This window comes from Gekko japonicus, unplaced genomic scaffold (assembly GCF_001447785.1).
Source record: "Gekko japonicus isolate JY-2015 unplaced genomic scaffold, Gekko_japonicus_V1.1 scaffold1974, whole genome shotgun sequence".
Lineage (NCBI taxonomy): Eukaryota > Metazoa > Chordata > Lepidosauria > Squamata > Gekkonidae > Gekko > Gekko japonicus.
The window spans coordinates 228,826-246,892 of record NW_015163147.1 but is presented as its reverse complement, the minus strand read 5'-3'; the positions used below and the strand labels follow the sequence as shown (position 1 = coordinate 246,892).

General features: G+C 41.8%; 1 protein-coding gene across 1 annotated transcript in view; it reads left to right on the top strand.

Moving 5' to 3' along the window:
- DNAH1 (dynein, axonemal, heavy chain 1) overlaps positions 1-18,067 on the top strand; it is a 204,482-nt gene that overhangs the window by 10,852 nt on the left and 175,563 nt on the right. Inside the window, exons 4-9 of the mRNA XM_015407009.1 lie at positions 8,106-8,280; positions 9,506-9,662; positions 12,981-13,113; positions 13,816-13,977; positions 14,394-14,646; positions 17,137-17,294. Of these exons, the coding sequence (XP_015262495.1) occupies positions 8,106-8,280; positions 9,506-9,662; positions 12,981-13,113; positions 13,816-13,977; positions 14,394-14,646; positions 17,137-17,294 (1,038 nt within the window). The remainder of the gene's footprint in view (positions 1-8,105; positions 8,281-9,505; positions 9,663-12,980; positions 13,114-13,815; positions 13,978-14,393; positions 14,647-17,136; positions 17,295-18,067) is intronic.

Below are 18,067 nucleotides of genomic sequence, written 5' to 3'. Positions count from 1 at the left end.
CAGTTTGGAGATCTTTTGGAAGCATTATTAGAAGTTTGATCATGATCGCTTGCTCCGGCAGTCGTCTCTGGGCGCCATACTGGCTCCGCGGCAAGGGTACCTTTCAGGGAAGAAGGTGAGCCTCAATTCCTTGGCTGTCGCCTTGGAAGAGGCTCTCCTCAGCTCCCCAGGCTGGGGGTCTCCTACAGAGAGGATTTAAAAGAAATTTTGGCGGTTGCCTTAGTCTTATTAATGGACTACAAACAAGAAGATTTAATAAAAGAGATGGATGTGGCTTATAGGACTTATCCAGACTTCATAAAGAAAAATAAGCTCCCAGGGGAAACTTACCTAAAATTCACAAAACGATCTACCAGAGAACTGGTGCTAAAGTCAACAATGGGAAAAACCTGGGGGCGTGGCTACGTGAGCATCAATGGCGGATGCATAACAGCTCGTCTCCTCCACCCTACCCACTTCAAGATGCATTAATCTCCTTCTACGAAGACCATATCAACCGCAAACACCATGGGGGAAAACACCAATACACGAGCAAAAAAAATATCTACAGCTCCACTCCAGATGACAAAATTCTTCGCCAAAGAAAATGAGACCTCTGCAAAAGACCGCGATTCAACGCAAGCTCCTAAAATGGCAGATGCCAACACTTTAGAAGATGACGACACCGTTCTCTCTCGGTATGTTGAACCAATTTTTTTTGAAATTAGTAATTAGTGAGATGGGATTTGGACCTAATTTTCAAAGAGTCATCAATTTGTTATATGCTTCTCCTACAGCGCAAATTGCCATTAATAATTCAGTTTCTACAGAATTTAATCTCTCTAAAGGCACCCGTCAGGGGTGTCCTTTATCACCCCTGCTCTTTGCCTTAACCATTGAACCATTAGCCAATCATATTAAACAAGCAGAACATATTTATGGGATAGTTATTAATCAAACTAAGTTTAAAATTAGTCTATTTGCAGACGATTTCATCCTTTATGTTTCCCATCCTCAAATATCACTCAAACAGATAGAATCCAAATTGACAGAGTTTGCATTAATTTCAGGACTATATGTCAATCAATCAAAGACTGTTTTATATCCAATAAATATTACAGAAACATCTAAAAACTTCATTATAGCAAAAAAAAATTACAAGTGGGTAACACATAACTGGTCATATTTAGGAATTAAAATCCCTCTTAATTTGCAAATTTTATTTAAAGTCAATTATATTGATACTGTTGACAAAACTAAGATTTTGTTAGAACAGTGGCATAGAGAAAACCTATCATGGCTAGAATAAATTTTATCTATAAAATCATCCATTTTCCCTAGATTTTTATACCTTTTTCGCGCTTTACCAGTGCCTATCCAACCTTGCCAATTTACTCTTTGGCAGAATAATTGGAATAGATTCATATGGAATTATCACAAACCCTGGATTTGTTTTAATAAATAAACATGGAGTTCTGGCTATACCGGATTTAAAAAAATACTTTGAGGCAACAATATTATCCACTATAATAAGAATTTTGAGATCTGACCCTAAGCCAGAATGGATAACATTAGAAGAACATTTTTTGTATCCTAAAGGATACCAAATAGCTATTTGGAATAAAACCCCAGAACGCTCTAAATTAATATCAAACCATATGTTAATGCAAGCGCTATTCAAGACTTGGAATTTTAAAAGAAACCATCTGGCCCCAGATATTTTCATGGCATCTACATATATAGAACAATCTTGGTTTCCCGCAGCATAGATCCCGAATACTTACCAACTTTGGAAAAAGGCTCAATTAAATACACTTCATGATCTAGTCCACAAGAAACACCTGAAATAAAAGTTGAAATTGGATACCTCAGCTAACGTTACATTCCCTTGGTTAGAATATTTCCAACTTCAACATCTTTTTGCTACACGTAAATTAAAACAATTTAAGACCTTTCACATAATTTGAAAAATTATTATTAACCTCTTTGGGAAATGGGAAAGGTATGATTTCAAAGGTATACAAAATACTTATAGACCCTTCTCCAACTGAATTGCCATCATATGTACCATCATGGTCCCATGATCTTGGACTCGACTTACCAGAATCTTTTTGGGAAGTGGTTTGGTCCTCATACGCTTCCAGTTCAAAATCAGTAAATATTCAACAACAAAATTTCAAATTGTTAATCAGATGGTACCTTACTTATTTAAAGCTTCACACAATTAAAAAAAAAAATCGCCGCTATGCTGGAGAGAATGTGGTAACACTGGTTCATATTACCATTGCTGGTGGGAATGCATTAAGGTAAAATCTTTTTGGAAAAATGTTTTGATTCATATTGAAAAATTAACCAGCTACACGATACCAGAGAAGCCTGAAATCTTGCTATTAAACTATTGGAAGGACGTTCCTATTCCACAACACAAAAAGGAAGTATTTACTATCCTCCTATCGGTGGCTAAAACAACTATTGCACAGAGCTGGAAAAATAATAATTTATTAAACATTAATTCATGGTATTCAAAGGTAGGGGACCATCTCCCGCCAACCCAGCGGGTCGAAAGCCAAGTAACACCTAGTGCAAGTAGACGAATGGGTACCTGCCCTTAGAAGGGTAGGGGGCACCCACTTCTGACAGAAGAGGCATGATGGATGTGCGGATGGTGTGGCGGTGCAGAGGATGACGGGTGGCGGCAGAGAGTGCTGGCGGAGCTGAGGGCGGTGCGGAGCAGAGCGATCCCTGGTGGCTGAAGGAAACACCTAGCGACATCGGCAGATTAAGCCTAGTCAGAAATCTCAGTATTATACCTTTATTTGGAAAGATTGGATATTATAACAATTTGTATTGGTTGTATATTATTAAATTGCTTGTATACTTTTTCTTTAAATAATAATGTTGTTAATTGTATTGTTATTGTTAAAATTGTTTAAGTTTTGGTTTAATTCTTGTTTATGTATTATGTTAAGAAAATAATAAAAAATATTTAAAAAAACAATGGGAAAAACCTTAAAAATCAAGAATGAAGACATAAGAATTTTGAAAGACATCCCCTTTGAAGTTAGAAAACGGAGGAAATTCTACAGGATGCTCACTCTCACTCTGCAAAAAAAGGGAATACCATATAGATGGTTATTCCTGGAAGGGCTGAGCTTCAACTACCAGGACAAAAAATATAAAATAGACTCTGTTCCAAAAGCGGAAAAAATTATGGATCAAATGTTTAATATAAAAAAGAAGCAGAAGGAAAAGAATTTAAAACCAGATGGGGAGGAAGAAGAAGAAGAATCCTACTCAAAGGATTCAACAAGCCAAAACTCCACATCATCAGAATCATCTGAATCAGAGAAAGGAGAGGCTGCCCCCAAACTCCTGAAAACGAAGAAATGCAAGAAGAAAAGACTCTAGAACTAAGACAATAGTACTAAAGGCAGTAATTGTGTTAAGCTATTAAAGGTATACTATCATAATTGAACCAAATCTTTATATAACCTGTAATATTAGGTTAAAAAGCATTATTTTCTCAGCTATTCAGATCGTGACATGTATTAGACTTTTTCTTTTCCCCAAATCCAGTAGATGAAATAGATTAGAATGGTAGTTTTCCTCTCCCTATCAAGAAGATATATGTATTATATTTCCTTTACCCATCAGCCATAATATTAGTGTCAGGGTATTAGTATCCCTTCTCCCATCCCATAATTGTAGTGTGTAGAAAATGCAAAAAATAAAAAATTCCCCGTTGGGGGGCCAAAAAAAGAAAGAAAAGAAATTGAATTGAATCCGATGAAGATGGAGGTTCTGTGCCCGAGTTGGAGTGGACTGGGGGTAGGGATCTCACTACCGGCCTTCAATGGGGCACCGTTGGTGCCAGCACCGAAGGTCAGGAGCTTGGGAGTGCTCCTGGATGCCTCCTTAACGAGCCTTTTACCATCTTCGGCTGATTAGGCAGCTGGTTCCCTTCCTCGAATGCAATGATTTATTTCTTGGATTTCTATCCCACCCTCCCCGCGAACAGGCTCAGGGCGGCTCACAATTGATGGCACCGTGTGCCAAAATTGGCATAAAACATTTAAAAACAAGATAAAACTACTGTACTTTAAATACAATTAAATGCAATAAAGTACTTGCAATGATGGTCATTCTTCAGTCAATTTGGGGTGGCATGCAATAAGATGTGATACTAGGGTCCCAATTTAGCAGTACTTCTGCCTTCCACAACACTGTGGCTCGATCTCATGAAGGGCCAACCTATTTCCACGATGCTGATGACAGTAATAGTTGGTGGTAATGGTAGGCGGCTCCTAGTTGGAAGCCTGGTGGAAGAGCTCCATATTGCAGGCCCTGCGGAATTGTATCAAGTCCCGCAGGGCCCTGATCTCCTCCGGGAGGTCATTCCACCAGGTAGGAGCTGCCACCGAAAAGGCCCTGGCCCTGGTAACAGCCAGCCTGGCACCTCTAGGGCCTGGAGTAGTTAGATGGTGTTGTGACCCCAACTGTAGTGCTCTCTGGGGTATGTATGGGGCAACAGTGATCCACTCAATGGTTACATCGAGATCGGACTACTGTAATGCTCTCTACATGGGGCTGCCCTTGTCGCAAATTCGGAAGCTGCAGCTGGTGCAAAATGTGGCAGCCAGGCTGTTGATGGATCTCCCTGTGCGGGAGCATATCCAGGCTGTGCTGAAGTCACTGAACTGGCTGCCGATAGCATACCGGATTCGCTTCAAGGTGCTGGTTTTGACCTTTAAAGCCCTATATGGTCTGGGGCCTGCCTACCTGAGGGACCGCCTTTCCCCGTATGTTCCCCAGAGAGCACTGAGGTCAGGGTCTCAAAACCGTTTGGCCCTCCCTGGACCGAAAGACGCCAGACTTGCCTCTACCAGGGCCAGGGCCTTCTCAGTAGTGGCTCCATACTGGTAGAATGAGGTCCCAGAAGACAGGCTCCACAGGGCCTGCAAAACGGAGCTCTTCCACCAGGCCTTTGATTAGGAGCCACTTCCAATAACAACTGAACTGAGCTAAGGCCCTCTATGTCAACATCAACAGCCTGTGATGTCAATAGCAACAGCCTTTGGCCATATTCTTTTGTTATCATCGTATCATGACCTATTGGGATCAGTATGCAATGTCACCGCGACCAGCACTTTATCTGTTATTTATCTGTTATGTATATGAGTTTTATGATGGTGCATTGTGTTTAATGCATTTGTGTTTTAATGTATTTTAAAATGTAAGCTGCCCTGAGCCTGCCTCAGCAGGAAGGGCGGGATACAAATCGAATTAAATAAATAAATAAATAAATAAAGCAAGCAAGCATACAATATATACACCAGTTTCTGAAACCAGGAAGCATTCATTCACACTCGATGTGTGAGGGCAAGGAGCACGAGATTATGGCAACAAGTTGAGTTTATGGCTGTTGCTTACAATCAAATAATACTAGGAGACCTCTGGGAGAGTTTGGGGTCTGCTGAGCTTCCAGCATCAGAGGAGGGCTGTTCCCAGGTCTTCCTGCTTGAATATGAACAGGAAGTTGCCTTTCTTTTTTCTCTACCTGGGGGAAGTGTGTGGGGGGAATGATTTTATTTTTTAATTTGTCTATTTAGATAGTTATATCTTGCTTTTCTCCCCAGTGGGGACCCAAAATGGCTTAGAACATTGTTCTGTCTTCCTCTGTCTTAACATGGGAATCAGCACAGAGAGAAACGATTAACCTCCAAGTGGTTTTTCATGAAAATTCAAGCTGTTGAGGGGTATCAGAGCCTCATGATGGATCTCTCATTTCTCACCTGATAACTTTGGCCTGGTCTGTCTGCTTCTTTCTCTGTTTCTGATTGCCAGGCATACATGGCAGAGCAGATACATCATGTCTCTGGGAGGTGTGTGACATTTGTCTGCACTGCTCCTTCAATATGCAGTGCTGCACACCTGCAGATGTAAAATTTCTGAAGTTTAAAGCCGTGAGGGGGAAATCATTGGGGTAGGCCGTTCTTTCTCTGATTCCCCCTCTTTTTTTTTCTTTTGATACTTCATGTCTTTATTCCTGCCTCTGTGCTAAGGTTGCCAAATCCAGGCTGGGAAATTCCTGGAGATTTGGGGAATGGAGCCTGAGGATGGTGGGGTTCGGGGAGGGGAGGAACCTTGTAGGGATATAATTCCACAGAGTCCACCCTCCAAAGGAGCCATTTGATCTGTGTAGTCTGGAGATTGGTTGTAATTCTGGGAGGCCTTCAGCCCTACTTGTAAATTGGTGACCCTACTTTGCCCAGTACATGGCAGTACAGCGTTGGCAGATGCTGCCTACTGCTACACTGGTGTAGGGAGTCTGTGGCATTGCCTCAGTGCTGCCTGTGACACTCCAGTTTTAGGTCAGAAAATATTTTCTTCAAACATCAGGATTTGGGAAGCCCATTAATTAGAAGAACCCAGCAGTGTGCAGAGTCAACATTTGCTTATGCCTACCAGTTCTTCTTGCTAGCAATAAAAAATATTAAATAGCAGTAGTATGCCTTAGTACCTAAATTACAGGAGAGATGCCTACAGGAGGGATGGCTGTTTTTGGTGGCAGCCCATTAGCTACTGCTTTTAGAAAACTTTAGCTGGGGCCAAATAGATGGAGCACAGGAGCAGGGGCTGTGGCTTGTTCATTTCATTAGCTCTGCCCTCCCTGTTTAAATGAAAACATGAAGCTATCTTGTACTCAGTCAGACCATTTGTCCATCAAGGTCAGTATTGCCTACTCAGAATAGCAGCAGCTCTCCAGGGTCTCAGACAGAGGTCTGTCACATCACCTCCTGCATCGTCCTTTTAACTGGAGATGCTAGGATTGCACCCTTTCTGTAGAAAGATTCCAAATGTGTGTTGGAAAAAACGTAAACAAGTGGGATCTTTCTATCATTGTTGGTGGCAATGCCCAGCCATTCAAGGGCTTTGGAGCAAAGTACTTATGGTGATTCATAAGATCTGTAATGTAAAGTTAGAGCTAGATCCCAAATGGCTATTATTGGATTTACCTTCTTGTAAGGATATTGATACACCAAAGCTTAAGCTCATTTTAGTTTTATTGGTGATGGCACATTTGTGTATTGCAACAAAATGAAAGAAGGATAAACTTCCATCTTTAACATTGTGGAAGGTTAAAACTTAAGACCTTATTGTTATGGAGAAGATCTCTTTAATGTTTAACCCTACAGATTCAGATTCTAATTTATCTCACTTTTTGGACAAGTGGATGTCTCTTATTTCTTCTTTGGAGGGAATGAAATGTCCTAAAGGTGGGGAGATCCCTTCCAAAAATAGGTTCCTTTTTGCATGGTTGTTAAATATATATCTCCTGTAATAGTGTATTGTATTTTATTTGTTTGTCTTAAACATGAACCAAAATGATCAGCTCTGTAAGAGAAATGAGATGCAAATAAGAAAGAGGTTAATTTTGCTTCATTCAAGTTTTAACCAGAAAGTATCCTAAATACTCTTGGGCTGCCCTCACATGGATTATTTTTTTCCATTTCAGCCGCTTGACTTGTCCATTTCCCCCCCGTTTCCATGTGACGTTGTCTGGTATCTGTACACAAATTATGAACACAACCCATTTCTTCCGCAAAAAATGAAAAATACAAAAGTTATTAAAAACAAAACAAAACTGGAGATGCTGGGGATTGAACCCAGGACCTTCTGCATACAAAGTGGAGGTGCTACTACCGAGTTGCAGCCTCTCCCCTATGTTGGCATGGTGTCCATAATTGGTCAGCACATATTTAGTACTATGCGTATCAAAAGGTTTTGCTACTCTGAGCTTCCAGGTCAGTATAGGTTATAGCAGGGGTCCCCTGCAGCTTAACTTGGGTAACCCAGTGCTGATCTTTGTGCTGTGGTAGCAGCTGCTGCCAAACAACAGTTTAAAAAATCTGCACAGCCAATCAGAAGCCTTGCTGGGCAAAAGCCCTACCTGGCCCCACCTGTGTCCTAAAAACACTTGGCAGGCACCAGAAAAGGTGTTGGTGGGAACCATGGTGCTCACGGGCACCACTTTGGGGACCCTTGGATTACAGTGAAATAAATGCAATAAACAATTGCTCTGACTTTTCTTAATTTTGACTTTTCTTAATTTTGTTTCTTGTTAGTCACAACATTTGATACTCCAGAGAATATTGGGCTTATCTTGGACAGCCAAGAGATTGGACAAACTACAGAAATTATCAAAGAGTCAGACTTTCCTCTGCAAGCATATAAGCCAAAAGTACAAGTTCCTTTTGAGGTACTTCCAGGCCAGTGCCCTCGGAAGATAGAGATTGAGAGGTAATTTGGGGGAAAGGAACCCAAAAGGATTGATTGGGCAAGTGAGAATTGTGTTTTACGTTTGGCTATGCAGAGGTCCATCAGTGGCTATTAGCCACAAGATATAGATAGGAACTCACAGGCTGGGGCAGGTGATGCATTGTATTCTTGGTGCTTGGGGGGGCAACAGTGGGAGAGCTTCTAGTGTCCTGGCCCCACTGGTGGACCTCCTGATGGCACCTGGTATTTTTGGCCACTGTGTGACAGAGTGTTGGACTAGATGGGCCCATTCGCCTGATCCAACATTGGCTTCTCTTATGTTCTAATATTCTAATGTTCTAAAGTTACTTAAACTTCTGTATAAATTATATAAGCTTTTATAAGCACTTATTAAACTTCTATATAGCTGGCATCTGGGTCCTATTTGGGGTTAGGATTGCCAAAGCCAATTGAAACGAATAGGTTTAGATGTATATAGTTCTGCATAGAATTTAGGCTTTAAGGCAGAGATCCTATGCAGTTAAGTACACTTAAGGCCATTGATTTTGATGGGCATGGGCATATCTAACTCTGCATGTGATAGAGCTGAAAAATATCTGGCCTTTAACATAGCTTTTCCCACTGTGTTGGAGCCTGAGACTTTCACAGAGAAAGGATTACACACTGACCAATTGACACAGGATGCTCCTGAGAGTGAAGTTGCAGAGGAACTTTTAGCTCAGCTATTCAGTTTATATATTGGATTATCTAAAAGGCTATAGTGGCCTGTTTTTGCTGGTGCAATCCACAAAATAAATTCTGGTGGATAAGAAAGGATTTAATGCTTGGAATGATTTTGCAAAGGCTGCCATTATTATGACTTTGGCACTACCACTTGCATACAGAACAAAACTCCCATGATCAAAATAATAATGTGGAAATATCTTCTACAGAATTAGAAACAGAGATGCAGAGACTACCATAAACGACTTAAAATACTGATTCTGATTACCAAGTGGACATTGATGTACAATTTTATACAATTTTCTATGTGCGACTGATATGATGGAACCATTGCGAATGTCTCTTAGTGCTCAGTCTAGTCTAATTGCAATTCTATTCATGTTTCTGTGTTCTAATGTCCTGCTGTTGATACATTGTCTCATTCATTTTAGCATATTTGTCATTCAGTGAAAAAGATAAAAGGCCGTTGAATCAATAATGGTTTTTTGTAAATACAAACCATTTAATCTTTCTGTTTAACTAGGAGAAGGCGATTATATCTCAGTTTAGATATCACTGAGCTATTACTCAGTGCAGGCATAGATTCCAATGAGCTGATGCCAAGACACCAGGACCCTGCAAATATGCCAACCATTGAGCAGAAGAAAGACCCTCTTTTCCCTATCTATCTTCCATTACAGGTAAGTCAGAGTGGCAACTTCAGAAGTTACAAAACCTTATAAATTAATTTATTTTATAATTTTATGTATTTATGCCCAACTTACAACAGCATTCTCCCCTCCTCCGTTTTATCCACTACAACCTGTGAAATAGGTTAGGCTGAGAGACAGTGTCAGTGGGGATTTGAACCTGGGTCTTCCAGATCCTAGTCTGACACTCTAACCACTACAACAGGGTCCCCAACCTTTTTGAGCCCATGGGCAGATTTGGAATTCTGACACAGGATGTCTGCCACAGGAGGCAGAACCAACCACAAAATGGCAACTGCAAGAGATAGAGCCACCCATGCATATGCGCACTCACACATGAGCGCACACACAGGAAGTCCAAGTACAGGGGAGAAGAGGAGTAATTTAAAAAAATGCACTGGGAAAGAGGAGTGAAGGAATAAAACCATCACTGTGGTGGGAACTACCACTGAAACCTTTTTAAAAATCTGCATGGCTGATCAGATCTCAAGTTGTCAATAAGATGTCCTGCTGAGCAAAAAGCCCACCTGTTTCCACCCACTTTCTAAACACTCTTTGGTACTAGGAAAGGTGTTGGTGAGCACCATGTTGACCATAGGTGCAACACTGGGGATCCCTTCACTTAGAGTTGCTAGGTTTCCCCCTGGCCATTGGTAGGGTTGGTAGGATATAGTTGCCAGATCCACATTGGGAAACTCCTGGAGATTTGGGGATAGAGTCTGGGGAGGACAGAGACCTCAGTGGGGTACAATGCCCTAGAGTCCCCCCTCCAAAGCATCCATTTGCTGCAGGGGAACTGATCTCTATACTCTAGAGGCTGATATTGTTATGCCAACTTCTCCAGGAAATTCCTGGAGACCCAATCCAAGTTATCTACCAAGGAAAATTGGGTGTTTGTGGCTGTGCGTAAGTTCTATACCAGTCTATACAGAGGTCGGATGGCGAATGAGACGCTCGGCTATATCCCAGGAAGTGAGACAACACGCTAGTCCTTAAATAAATGTTGTCTTTACTAAAGGTTTTTCATCAGGCATACAAAATCGGAATCATACAAATTCATACAAGCTCCTTAGTTACAATAGTACATTAGAACAATTACAGCATAGAAAATAACAAAAGCATCAAAATGGGGATGACACAATGGGGCACGGCTATACTCATCTGAGGTCCAGCTGAGGAAGAACTCTCCTCCTTGGAACGCTGGGCAGCCGAAATGCAGCAGCTTGTGAACTCCAAGGCACACAGGTAGGACCAGCCAAACCACGTGTGAGCTCTCTGGGTCGCGACTCCGGAGAACTTAAGTAGTAGAGTCACTTGTAGCACCTTAGTGCACTGCTATGGGAAGGGTGGGTTAACCAAAGAGACAAAGGAGAGTTTCTCCTTAAATAAACTCTTTTTGGGGCATGTGTTATCCAGCCATAAACTATCAAACCCGTCCTCTAAACTATCACTACTGGATGAAGAGGGGGTGACGAGGGGATGACGAAGGGGATGACGCTCTCCTGAGGGGTGGTGGCAATATGCAGATCCTACTCCTACATCAAAGGTGCCTTTTGGCAAGGTGTGAATCTTCCGTTCCCATGGACACCCTCTTGATTTGCAGATCTGGTTCCTGCTCCAAAGCCATAAACGCTATTGTCTTTAGATCTCCAAACCAGATTAAGGGAGTAGGGTCACTTGCTCTTTCCATTCCAGGAATGCGGGGGGTCACTTGCTCTTTCCATTCCAAGAATGCCGGGGTTCGCTGGGGATTTTCCACAGCTCTCCAAGTGGGTGCAATGGCGCGGTGTCTTCTCCATCCCAAAGAGTCATGGGATACATTCCAGGGACGCACATGGTCCGTATGTGCAACGGCAGGCCCAGGCCAGCCTATTTCTAGGCAAGCATGAGATGCAGAACAAAGCAACACAACCAAACAGCAATCCCTGAATACATATTGCATAGGTATTCATGCTAGAGACACACATAAGCAGCATCACCACTATACAGAAATACAAACATAAGCTCATATCGTTACAGTATCCCTACCTGCACTACAAGATGCTGCCTCTACACGAACCCAGCTACTACACGAAGGCTCAAATTGCATTTGTTAACAAGATGTTAGCCTGTTATCAGACTTTCTATGTGTAACTCTAGGCACCAGATTACCATTTGTAGATTGCTGCTGTACATTGTTTCTGTCACTGGGGAGAACAGGGCTGCCATCACGGCCCTCATAAAAACATTCTCCCTCCCAATATTACCAGGGTACAACTGAAGCATTTTGTGAAAACAAGTTGTGTACCTAACCTCATGAGCTTCCAGGGTGGCCAAGTTAGTGAAAATATAAGTACATTGGATATGGGGGAGGGTGGTTGTTGTGATGGTTGTTGTAGTTCTTAGTGGAAGTTGTATACTTTGCTGTTTGAGAGGCTTTGATTCAGCAAAATAGATGACCATGATTAGAACACTTCCTGCAAGCTATTGGGCAGGATCCAGATAACAGAGTTTGCATGTGCACAGATTGGCCCTCCTCTTACCAAGGCCATCATGCATCCCCCTGCCCCCAACACACAGATTGCTCTGGGCTTCCCAGATGGACTTCTGATGCAACATGTGGAGCTGAACTCAGAAGGGGAGAATCATCTTTTTAGATTAAGCCTCAGAATGTCTAAACGGGCAGGTTCCATAAATAATATGTAAAAGTTATATCTGGCAGACTCAGTCAGCCTTTCTGCTGGCATTCTTCCACAGCAATGTAGATGGTATCTGCGTTGTAGGAGATAGAAGACTTAAAAATCCTCCAAATAAGACTAAAAAATCCTCCAGTCTTTCCACACACAGACTGTTAGAGCACTCTTTGAAAGTAAGGAGTAAGCTTGGGCTGTAAGTAGCCCTGTCTGGCAAACTAATGTCCCTGATGTGGAGAAGCACGAAGGGACATATTGATATATGTTCCTTCAGTCAGCCGCCATGTTGATTCCCTTTCAGAAGGGGAGAGCCATGATGTGAGTGTGTGTCCTGAGATGTGTGCAAAAATACTTGGGTATTTAAAAGGGTCTACATATTTATATATTTTTAATTATTAAAATATTTTATCCCACTTTTTGGTATAAAGGAGCCTCACATTGGCTTTGGCTAAATCTAGCTTTAGCCATCATGGAAACCTTTGTGTCAAAAAAAAAGGGATAAAATAGTTTGCTTAAATAAATGAATAATACATAAGTAAATTTTACAAAATACAGTCAGTTGAAAATGCAGTCTTATGAATGCTGTGTCTGCCGATGTTTGTGCAAAGGCTTAATTTCACACTTCTTGTTTTTTAAGGTTTTTGACGATGAAGAGTATGATTGCCGGATTCCAGAAGAGTGGCTCTGGTTGGGTGTGGAGCCTGGATCCCAAGACAGGAAACCAGTTCCAGGAAAAGCACTTCTACCAACAGATGATGTACTTGGGCACGGTAAAGCATATAGCTTACTACCCACTGTGATAGGACCACAAAGTAATAATTAAATACAGCAGGACAGCTTTTCTCCCTTCTAAATATTTTTAAGCCTTCAGGATGAAATATTTTTGGTGTTTGGAATGTTTTGGCTGGGTTTTAATCCCTCCTCCCTGGAGCTGTTACCTGAAGTAGTTCCTTGGATCCTGACCAAAGACACTTAAAAGTTGTTGATTTTTCTAAACAAAATGTGTCTTTCATCATGGAAGGTCACACTCAAGGTGCTGTGCTAATATAAACTTCCATGTCAGTGTATGCATTTCATAAAATACCACATAAACCATAATTTTAAAAGGAGCTTCTGTAATGCCTCAATTTCTGAGTGTACAATGAAAGAGTCTGGTGAACTAATGTGCTGGTTAACACTTATTGCAGGGGCTAAGCATTTTTGAAAATTCATCCATGAGGTTGAGTGCACTTAAGTTTGCTCATAGATGTTTCTTCATGATAATGTCTTCCTAAAATACATCTGTTTACTGGGATATCATTACCTCAACATAACCACTTCAGGCAGTTTCCCCAGAGAAGTGGCACAGGAGTTTTGTAAATAAATAAACTGAAAATTAAAGGAGAAAGAAAATTTGGAGTGAGGATTACCTACTGTGAACATTCTAACTAGGGCAATTATGAAAATGTAAAACTTTCTCATTAAACTCTCAGAGGATCCCAGAAGCCAAAAATTGATCTACAAGTGGATAAATGTTGGGGTCTTGGATTATGATGAAGAGACAAAACTGTACTTGGTACATAAGACGAACCCATGGGGCCTTGTACGTGACAGAAAAGGGAGACCAGTACTCAACGGAGGAATGACTGCAAAAGGTAGGCCATTATTATTATATTGTGGGGAAGACTTAAGAGAGAGAACAAAAGCTCCCAGTTAGCTGCCTTAGTTTCATCAAAGCCCTGCACCGTGATGGTGCTCCTGCCCTTTAATTAAAGGGGACTGGCTATTTTTCTTTCTGCTGGTGATTCCTTGAAGAACTTATGTGAACAAAATAAAAATTGCTTGTAAAATACACTGTTCCCTCACACATCATTGGACTGATTTAGACATGCTCACACTTCTGCTCTGCAGTCATCTGAGTCTCAGCTTCAGTTCTCGATTAGTTGTATAGTCCTGGGTATGCCAGCTTGGTAATAGGCTCACAGACACATGGAAGCCTTTGGTAACCAAGGCTTCTAGCATCTGTTATGTATTCTTACAGCTGCTTAATCCCTTCTTGATTTCTTCCCAGGGAGAGCCCCACTGATGCCTTGTCAGTACTGGGTGCCCCGGGTCTGTTTGCTTTTTCTCGGAGAGGATCCTCGCGTGTTTGCCCAGCGAGTAATCTCTGCCAATGACTTGCGGAAGAAAACACAGGCACTGTTATTGTACAATCTGTATGTGGACTGTATGCCTGTGGATGGATTGCAAAGCATTGAAGAGAAAAGTCTTCTGCGGATGAAGCAGTTGGCAATGAACACTCCACGTCTGAGAAAGGGAAGTTTGTAAGTATTGTAATGATTCTTTGTTGGTAGTGAGATTAATTCACTGAAATACTCAAACCATGGCTGTGCTTTTCATATCTTGTTTATTCTAAGGAATAACACAACAGGGCATTCTTATAGTCCCCTCCTCATTTCCTTTTCTGTGCTTTCTTTCCTACTTGTTCCTTCTGCTGGGCACCCTGGGAAGTGTCGCTTGCAGGCGCAAACATAATTTTTAAGGAGCTAAGTAATAGCCACAAACAGGGACAGAAGTCTGCAGTTAGCTGGATGCAACTTCAATGTCATGCCACCTATAAAGCCATCTCAGATGAGACAGACACAGGCATTTAGAAAGTTTAAGGAGCACCATTCTAACCTGTGTCATTGGGACAGTACTGACATTGATGGACCAAGGGCCTGATTCAATATAAGGCGGCTTCATGTGTATTCATCCGTAGTTTAAACAGAAGTTAGAGGGTTTTCAAGAGCCCTTTGGGGTGGTTAGTGTCCCTTCTTTAGATTCAGTGAGAGCTGGCTCCTAACCAGAGTACTGATCTTCTACTGCTAATGCATATTCAAATATTGGATCAATAACAATGTATAATGGAAGGAGAAGAAATCTCTGTATAAAAGTGGGGAAAGCATAAACCCCTGAAGTTGCTGTTCTATAGATTTCATGATTTGGAAAAATTGAGCTGCCCTAAGCTAGATGAATCATCGGCCAGTAGTGTCATTGGTATATCTGTCCACTTCACTGAGCTGTGACAGCTTTTCCCACATTCAGATACAGAGGTGTGAAAAAGAAACTGTCTATGAATAGCTCTATGGCTTGACAAAAATATGCTGGTAATAGAGGTGGGAGATGATAATACAGTAAAATAATAATAGCTGGAAATCTGGGACTGCACCAGTATGTCATGCATTCAAAAAATAAGTGGAGGGAGGTTTTTAGAAATTCCCCCACGTGACTTTAACATTCAAATCTAAGGTTATCCTATGCTAATGTATGCTTCTGTATGCAATAACAGTGACCATGACCCAGCACAAATTACAGGCAACTAGTTATGCAGAATAATTGAGACTTTCGGTGGCGATGCACATCATGTGCATGCAAAGGCATATTTGACACTTGGGCCGAAATGAACATAGTAATCTGGATAAGGAGGCATATCCAGATGTACATCTTCAGCTGCTACATGCAAGGAAGGCTGCTTCCTTGCTCCAGTGCCTTTTTTTTTTTTGGATTGGATGGAGCATATGATTCCGGTATAATTGTTTCTACCTGTTTATAATGGCCCTCGACCCCAGATGGACCACATGGCACATGAATTTGGGTTTAACCAGGCCACAGTCTTATAGAAAGAACTGCAGCATAGCTTAATTAAACACTTAGCACATTGCAGATCTCTGGGGAAAGGAGGCAAGAAAGCTGTCTTGTTCAGATTGTCCTAAAATTCTTAGAATGTAACCGTGTGGCCAATGGGATGCAGTTTTCTGCACTGTGGTTCTGACTGATGCATCATTATGCCTGGTGAAAAACGGTACTTATAAAGCAAACACCCCTGCCCCATTAGTGGCCACATCAGATCCCCAGATTAAATCTCCTGGAATCCGGGATAGTCTGCTGCATGCCATGTTAGCCTTACAGAGCAAGCCCTGCCACACCAGTTCTTATAGTATATACCTTAAGGCAGCTCTGTAAACTGATTTGAGCATTCCAGTCTGCCTCCTCCTGGTCTTGCTTTCTGTCACCTAATAATTGTGATGGCTAATTAGGATGATTCCCAAGTGCAAAACGTTTTGATTACACAAGGTACACTGTAATCCAAGGTGAAAGGCAGTGCAGAGTGGGTGAAAAAAATCTTCACCCCTGGCCAATCTGGAACAGCAGATACAGAAGATCTCCCTTGGAGGTAATGCAGTCCTACTTGGCCCTGAAGCAACCAGCTAGTGCCTGCACTGTCCCTTCAATGGAAAGATGAGTGGATAAACTGTGCCTGGTAAAGGCTGGATGGAGGACTAGAACACTTCTAGGGTTTAAATACTCTCAGACATCCTTCTTCGAATATGCAGTGCCCTGCTGCACATGACCAATAGTTGTGTGTCCTTCCCCAGGGCCGTAACAAACCCTATCTGCAGACTGAGAAATGGAGAAGGAAAATTCTCAGTGCATGTAGAGCAGAGTCATAACCAGCATGACAGTTATAGAGGTCTAGGAGGGAAACAAGAAACAAAAATGGAAATATAGTTTTTAAGGTTCTCCCTCACAGTCATTAGCCATACACTACTAGGTGCCATGCAATTGTACCCCACTGGCTCCTAACCTTTCTACATCACCTGCTGCCCCATTCTGGGTCTACTGTTAATGCACTTCAGAGACTTTTAATGAAGAAACAAAGTGTAAGTGAGCATAGGGGAGTTGAATATGAGACTGCAGATATGAGTGATGCAGATGTATCATTTTGAGTGGTCATCGTTCATTCTGTTAATTAGTTTTTTAATTGTACTTAGCGTTTTAAATCGGATGTACCACCTGAGGAAGGAAGTGTCCCTAGACTACGAACGTACCATGAACAAGATTAACTTTGACAGAATTGTCACTTCCAAGCCTCAGACATTCTCTTATGTCACGCTGCCTGAGAAAGAGGAAGAGAAGGTGCCAGAGAAGGGTAGGTGGCACAGCAGAGATGGGCACGCTCTTTCTAGGCTGGAAAAACCTCTGTTGTTTGTTGTGCTTAATTTAAATTATGATACATGTAATGCAGGAAGAGATAATATTAATTATGTCACATAATTGTATCTTTTTAGGACGTTTTCAGGGTAGCTAACCTAGGGACTGACACATTGGCCATGCCCCCGGGAGGATGGTGATGGCTAGGAATAGTGGTTTGCACTGCTTACAGCCCTAACACCAGCCCTCTGCCCTCAGTTACCCCAACAGGCAGTTTGGGAAAGGTGCTGACAGCAGTTTGGCTGTCAACCACACCCATTGTTCCCAGCCTATGCTGCACCAACACTTGAGGAACCTGTAATCAATAACGTTTTGGCCTGGTTCTTCCCAGTGTGATGTGTCTGTGTTGCACCCCCCCACACACACACACAGTGAGGTGGCCCCACTTCAGGCACAAAGTCTAAGCAGGTCTACTTGGAAGTACGTTCCATGTTATTCAGTGGGGCTTACTCTCAGGAGAGTGTTCTTAGGATTGCAGCCTTTGTCAATACGATATCTTTGAATACATTGAAATACCCACAGTGTAAATCCTCTTTGAAGTCACCTTGTGAGTCACGTTGATCCAAATCAGTATTTGACCCTTACATTGTGTGCTTCCTTTTAACCAAACTAGATAACATGCACATTTTAAATCTCTACCATACTTTTTGGAAGAAGGAGGTTGTATTGTACTGATAGGAGTGATCCCACAAGTCCAACAAAATGGGACTT